At 53.8% G+C, this 7,481-nt stretch overlaps 1 protein-coding gene across 1 annotated transcript; it reads right to left on the bottom strand.

Moving 5' to 3' along the window:
- Positions 1 to 4,810: 4,810 nt before the first annotated feature.
- Positions 4,811 to 6,961, bottom strand: FANCD2OS (FANCD2 opposite strand). Its single transcript, XM_075919806.2, has one exon. The coding sequence runs from the start codon at positions 6,944 to 6,946 to the stop codon at positions 6,323 to 6,325; it is 624 nt and encodes a 207-aa protein (XP_075775921.1). The 5' UTR covers positions 6,947 to 6,961; the 3' UTR covers positions 4,811 to 6,322.
- Between the last annotated feature and the right edge of the window lie 520 nt (positions 6,962 to 7,481).

Here is a 7,481-nt window from a genome sequence, read left to right as displayed (position 1 = left end):
CCATTTCGGGGTGCAGGAGACGGGGAACCCCCAACGCGCCGTCACACCAATGACCACTGAAAAAGGGCCCCCACCCCCGGTGATAGAGTCATGAATTTGTTGTCCACAGTTTGTAACCCTGTTAAATTGAAGTGGCTAATTGGCATCTCACATAATTTCTGTAGAGTTACTAGAGGAACACAATAACCACACAAGATTTAAATGAAAACAGAACTTTTTATTTACAAAGGGGGGGGAGGGAGACCTTTAACTGGGAGAAGGAGGGAGGGGACCTTTAACTGGGAGAAGGAGGGAGGGGACCTTTAACTGGGAGAGGGAGGGAGGGGACCCTTAACTGGGAGAAGGAGGGGGGCAGTTACTGGGACAGGTGGCCCCTGCGAGCGCCCCTCTAGGGGTGGACATGCTCACGCTGGGCAGACCGCGTCGGGGCAGCCTGCACGCTGAGGTGCCCACAAGTAGGAGCACGAATAGGAGCACAAGAAGGAGCACGGGCAGGAGCAGGAGCATGGTCAGGGTCAGGAGCAGGAGCAGGAGCAGGAGCAGGAGCAGGAGCAGGGAGAGGAGCAGGAGCTGGGAGAGGAGCAGGGATAGCAGGGGGCATGGGCTGTGCTCCGGGAGGGATGGTGGGGACATGCGGTCCGGCCATGCCATAGTGGATGGCATGTATTAAATGTGCCGTCAGGGTGCCCATTGTGGCGCGCATCTCACGGCATTCCTCCAGGAATGCAGCCCATCCCTCCTGCCGCCACTCCTGGTCCCCCTGCACACGCTCCGCAATGGAGGTCTGGATCCCCTCCACTGCGGTGACGTGACGCCGAAGCAGCTGGTCCCAGTGTCGGAGCCTGGGCCTCCGGGCTTGGGCAGCTGGGGGTGCCGCTGCTGCTGGAGTCGCGGGTCTGGTGCTGGGTCCCGCTGCAGGGAAGAGAAGAAAGGACGGGTCAGTCAGGCAGGCCGTCCACTGTCCCCACACCTCCATGCCCTCCACCCCAGAGCCCAGGTGACCGCACAGTTGTGGCTTGGGCCCACTCGGTTCCCATCCTGCTCCTGTGTTGTATGTTGGCAAGGAGGACCGCCCCTGGAGTAGGGTCCTCCCTCCAGTATTGTAAGCACCGGTCTGTATCCTGGCCCCGTGCAGGGCGGGAGGGTGCTTGTGCTGCATTCACCTGTGGAACTCCCTGCCGGTGGAGACTGTGAAAAGCTTAGGGCTAATCAGTGGTGTTTGACAGGGAGCGAGATGCATCCCCATGGCAGTGCCTGGGAGCACACCTGTCAGTTGTGGTCTGGGCTCTCAGATCCCCTCGCGTGGGATATCTCCTGGACAGAACCAGAAGGGTGACTGGGTGGGGGGATGTCCCATCCTTGCAGCAAAACTCAGGGGCCCTTCTCCCTCCCACTATCACTCCCGCAAGCCTGGTAGCCCAGGGACAAGTGTGGCCACAGTGGGGACTTCCCTCGGGGAACCTGCCAAGGCACTGGGAGCAGGTGAGGGGCTTGGTGGGGGTCCATGGTCACAGGACTGTGACGCTGCACTTATCCCAGGAGCAGCTGGCTGTGCCTCACAGCCAGGCATGGGACAGTGTGCCGTTCCCTGTGCTGCACCCCTTGGTGGAGCTGCGGGCTCTGGGCTGAGTCCCTGGGGCCCTGGCCGGTTCCAGCCGGCATCCACCCTTCCCCCTGGTCCCGCCGAATGTGTGCGAGGAGCACGGTCCCAGGCGTGCCCTGCAGCTGCCTGCCACGGCCACCTGCCGCTCGGTCACCAGGCTGCACGTGGTTGCATGTGCTGCTAACTGCCTCATGCTACGCAACGTGCAGCTCACGTGGCCTGAGTGACATGCTCTCCCCCTCCCCCCTCCGGTCACCTGGCTCTCCCTCCCCTCCGTCCCCCGCCCTTTGGAGTGTAACCTGCAAAGACTCACCAGTGGGTTCCTCCCCGGCCACAGAGGAGCTGCTGGAGGGGGCCTGCTGGGTGGCAACACTGGCCTCCTCTCCCGACGCGCCGCCGCTGTCGTCTTCCTCCTCCGGCTCGGTGGGACGGTTGATGGGGGGGTGCTGGCATGTGTCCACAGGGACAGCTGGGGCTTGCGGGGCTGGCTCACCCAGAAACGACTGCATCCTCTCAAAATAGGGGCAAGCATCGGGTCCTGCTCCCCTTCCCTCCGTGGCCCGCACGTACGCCAGCTGCAGCTCCTTCACCTTGGAGCGCACCTGCTCGCAGTTGCAGCTGGGGTGGCCTTGCTGGGCCAGGTTCAGTGCCAGCTGGGTGTCCTCCTTCTCCTCCCACAAGTCCAGGAGGGTCTCCAGCTCCCTGGGGGTCCAGGATGGGGCCCTGCGTTTCCGGCCCCTGGGGGCTTCCTCCCCTGCCCTGGGTGACGGTGGCTGATGACCACCTGGAGCTGCCATGCCTGCGCTGAGGTGGCTGGGCAGCACAGTTGCCACGTGGCAGAGCTGGGAAGGGTGGTCTCCGGGGGGCTCCTGCCACGTGCGGCCAGTAGCGTGCGGGCTCTTTAAGCGCTCGGGTAACGCGGAAGTCCGCGGCTTCTACGGGGTCTCCCGCCGTCCAAACCGCTTTTTTACGTTTCTTCTGCTTTTCTGGAAAAGCTGTCTACACTGGCCCTTTTCCGGAAAAAGGACTTATGCCTGAGCGGTTTCCGGAATAGCGGCTGATTTTGTACAGTAGAGCGTTGATGCTTTTCTGGAAATTCAAGCGGCCAGTGTAGACAGCTCGCAGCTTATTCCAGAAAAGTGGCTGCTTTTCCGGAATAAGTGGCCCAGTGTAGACACGCCTACAGAGTCTGATGGCCCAGGAGAATGCTATTGGGGACAGGCCAAAGCAGCATTAAGAGAGACTATTTGATAATAGCTCTAATGAATCTGAAGAGTAGCTTTTTTTACTGTTGCAACTATCAATAATTGATAATGTGTGGCAGGGGTGGGGAGCCTTTTTTGGGTTGGGGTCCACTGACCCACAGAAAAGTCAGATGAGGGCCACACAAGTTAGAAGCAGAAAAAAACCCTCATTGTGGCCCCTGAGTGAGGGGAAAAACACTCCCACATTTCCCTTATGCACCAGAGCCTGGGGGGCAGCCTAGTAGCTTTTGTGCACTCCATCCCCAGCGGGGCAGCAGGGGGGGAAGGGTTGGAGCACCAGCATGGGCTCCTCAATGCTGGGGGTAGGCCCTGAGCCTTGGGACCAGATCCAGGCATACTGAGGGCCTTATCCAGCCTGCAGGCCTGAAGTTCCTCACCCCTCATGTATGGTATAAAGGGGTAAACTTCAACAGACAGTTTAAAGTTGCCTCACAGTTTGTGGGTGTTATGCTGTGCCACAATTCCTGATGCTGCTGTACTTACAGAGATGGGAACCAGCTGCAGAGACAAGCTGAGAATACAGCCAGGCTAGATTACTGCAGCATGCCTAGTGAATGTATAAACTATCTTTTATTAGCTAAATAAATTATCCTAAAACCTGCCTCAGTCGTTGCTGAAATACTACTGAATGGATTTAATTAGTAGTGCAGGGGCAGGGTTAAGTACAGTGTATGTATTTTCCAGTGTGCTGAGACCATCTTTTCTCCAAAAGTCAGCTTAAGTAGGGTAGTCCACTTCAGAGCAAAAAAGGGCCCTATTTCTTCACAGTGTGGTCTTACAAACATTTATATACATAGAATTATAGAGTCATAGAAGATTAGGGTTGGAAGAGACCTCAGAAGGTTATCTAGCCCCACCTCCTGCTCAAAGCAGGACCAATCCCTACTAAATCATTCTAGCCAGGGCTTTGTGAAGCCTGGCTTAAAAAACCTCTAAGGATGGAGATTCCACCACCTCTCTAGGTAACCCATTCCAGTGCTTCACCACCCTCCTAGTGAAGCAGTTTTCCCTAATGTGCGATCTAGGCCACACACACTGCTTAACTTTACTTCTACCAGCTGTCCTTTATTTCAAGATTCTGTGTGCTTCTTATAACACCGCTTCCAGTGATAAAGTTCTATGTGTTTACATTTGCAGGATTGGAGATATGATGTGGCCCTAATACAAATTTAACATATTTTGTTTTAATACTGAATGTGGTTCCTCTATTGGATACATGTTAGTGACTGCCCTTAGGCATATCTGGTTTAGGGACATATCAATGTTGTTGTACTAGAATAGATGGTATTAATGATTGCCAGCAAAGGCCTTTTTGATCTAGGGGCAATTCCTTGAAACAGATGGATGTGCTAGCCACCTTTCATTCAGGCTAAATGAAAGAGTAATTAAATGTTCTTTGTTTATTCTTAAATGAAATAATAAATGCCCCCCCACCTCAGGCACACGACTGCATGGCAAGGCCTGAGTAGAAGCTAAGCCATTACCCGATGTGTTTCTCTGGAGAGTCTTTGCAGGCACAGGAGCCGTAGCTTTGCTCTGGTTACAGGTGTGTGTGTGTGAAAGGAACCAGAGAGTCAGTAGGTGACAATAATACCAGTCTGGGCATGGCACTGAGAGGGAACAGAAACAGAGCTCTTCAGGAGACAAAACTGCCTGGAAAACAAGCTTGGCTTTGTGAACAAGGTAATTGCCCACCAAATTCCACAGGAATAGGAATGGGGCCAAATGCTTCCTGTGAGGGGGGTCACTGTAACTTACTGAGCAGAAAATAAAAGCTGAGCTGCTGTGAATAATAAATTTTAGTTTATAACCTCAACATGTCTAATCCCCGAACAATGAGGAGTAATTCTGTTGCTAACTTGTGATGTGAAACAGTAACTGAACCCACTGCAAAGGCTTTTCTCGAGGAGTGTATGGGAAAGGTGAAATTATAAACATCATAAAATCTTAAGGATTTTTAATTTAATTTGATATCAAATAAAAGTTGTACATTTCATAAACTGCCTGCATTGGCTGGAAACAAGTCACTGTTACAGGTAAAGGTGTTTTTCTGGAGGGTTGTATCCAGTTATTGTAAACAAAATTATCAGGACTCTTCTTCAAATGTTAAGGCAAAGCTGTATTTCTTTGGAAATTACATCCATTAGCTGTAAGCAAGTCATATGGAGTTTGTCTTCCAGTTTTAAAGTATAACAATGTTTTTACCAGTTGCATCCATTTAGATGTAAACAAATAAGTTTGACTTTGAATATATTTAAGTCAAAATGCATTTGTAGTAAATTGTTTTTGGTTGGTCAGTAAGCACCTCTGTTCATTGGAAACATTTCAATGTGAAAGTGGTTTACTTTGAATGTTGCAAGGGAAAAGGTGCATTTCTTTGTAAGTCTCATCCATTAGCTTTAACCAATTCATGCAGATTTTACTTTCAACACTGTAATGCAAAATTGAATTTCTTGTAAGTTGATAAACTGTAAAGAAGCCACAACAATTTTCAATTCTGGAAGAAGCCACTAATTGACTCCTTAGTCTTGGCATCTTTTAACCTGATGTCAATGAATAAGGATCTTTCCTTTACATGTTATATGTCAAAACTGCATGTCTGCTCAGATGTTCCGGCTGGACTCTGAACTCCCTCATTCACAGAGTATAGGCTTTATTTTACTATGAATGTTGCAAGGCATAGGTCCAGCTGGTTGAAAACAATTTGAATATTACTCTTACATCTTGTAAGACAAATTTGCACATACACGTCCATTAACTGTAAAATATATGTAATTCATACAGTAAATCTGAATGTCTATGAAATTGGAACGTTGTTTCAGTCTGTGAAGTCCTTTGTATACCAATTCTGAACAAAATGTATGGTATTCAATTTGAATATTAGAGAAAGTAAAGTTACACTTTTAGGCTTCATCGTCTAGAAACAAACAGTAAGCGTGTTGACTTTAAGTATTAGAAGGTAGGGTGCACTTATCGTAGAAAAAACGTGTGCAAATTAGTTGCCGGTATATTTAAAATTCCATTTTGTACTGCAACCCTTCAGTGCTTGTGGGTTGCGTGCCTAGCTGTAAACAAACTATTGTTGGCCATTGTATGGTGCAAGTGACGAACTGAGAGATGCATCCGTTTCGAATTGACGGGACTCGTCTTCAACTTAGTTACACGCAATAGATGGTTGCAGGACATCAACTGAAACCGCGGCTGGTCTTGCAAAGAGGCTCCAACAAGTCAGGAGGGGGACTTGTGACGTGAACGAGGCCAATCAAGAGGCACTTATCCTCGCCGCTAGGGCAAGGGCGAGCGGCGCTGTGTCACTGGGGGAGCAACAATCCAATCACAGCCAGGCCCTGCAGCCTCTCCGCGAACCAGCCGGCACCTTGGCTCAGCCGCGTGCGGTTGGGGAAACGCTTGCCGCCCGGCCGGAGCGGGGCAGGGTGCGGGTCGCTGCGGCGGCTCAGCGGGAGTGCTGCAGGGCGAAGGCGCACTTCTTGTAGGCGGCGTAGAGCAGCAGGATGGCGCGCAGCATCTGCCGGCACATGGCCACGGCCATGCGGACCTGCGGCTCGCGGAGCCCGCGGGGCCAGCGCTGCCGGGGGCTGATCACTTGGCAGAAAGCCGAGCGCTCCGACACCCGGAACGAGCCGGTCCAGCGCGGGGGCTGCGCCGTCACCAGCCGCCCGAAGACCGAGTCCAGGCCGCTGAGCCGCACCGCCTGGGGCTTGCGCAGCGCCGCGCTCCGCCGTGGCTCCCCCGCCGGCAGGCCGGGCCCCTTGTCGCCCGGCTCCAGCACCAGGCTGAGCCCCTGGAAGCAGAGCTGCACTTCCAGGTCGGCGGCGGCGGCGGCGCTGCTGCTCTGCGCGCAGGAGCCGCGCGGCGCCCCGCGGAACGGGTGCTTGGTGCAGGGCCGGGGGGTGGCGCCCCGCAGCCACTGCAGGGACTCGTCCAGCGGCGACCAGGGCGCCCACAGCTGGTACCCGCCGGCCATGGCCGCCGCCGCCACCACCCCGCAGCGGCTGCCCGGGCTCCAGCGCTGCCCGCCCAGCTGCATCTTTCCTCCGCCGGGCGCCTGGCAACCCATTGTGACGCCGCGTTCGGCGTGGAACCCGCGCTCCAGTCCGCCCCTACCCGGAGCCCTGCTCCCTGTTGCATCCTCCCCACCCCAGCTCCTTCCTACACTGACTGCCCTGCAGTCCAGAGCGCCCTCTGCAGCCTCCCTTGCCCCTAGCTGCCACCCCCTGGGGCTCGGTTTGGCTTCTGTCCGCTTTCAAACACCTGGCTGCTCTAGGTGCTGCTGTCGTACAGGAAGCATTCTCAACTATAGGGCCTCTACTTACAGCTCAGCCCCTGAGGTCCGGAAGAATGGCTGTGGTCCTAGTTGTTCTGGCGGAGAGAGGGTGCTTTTGGTTTGGTTTGGTTTTAAGCCAGAAGAGCAGTTCAAATGACTGGCTGCTGCTGGCTGTAGCAAGGCCAGTGGGGCACAGGGCCAGGGAACCTGCTACGCTGGTGTGTGATGGTCAGACTGCATTCTTCAGGGCCTCAGGGCACTTCTTGGTGTGAAGGTGCCAGGTGGAGAATTTTGCCCAGTTATGTGGTAACCATTTCTTGACCACTGA

Source organism: Pelodiscus sinensis, chromosome 2 (assembly GCF_052426305.1).
Source record: "Pelodiscus sinensis isolate ZL-2025 chromosome 2, ASM5242630v1, whole genome shotgun sequence".
Lineage (NCBI taxonomy): Eukaryota > Metazoa > Chordata > Testudines > Trionychidae > Pelodiscus > Pelodiscus sinensis.
Note: the sequence above shows the minus strand (reverse complement) of the source record. Positions and strands in the feature narration are given on the sequence as shown.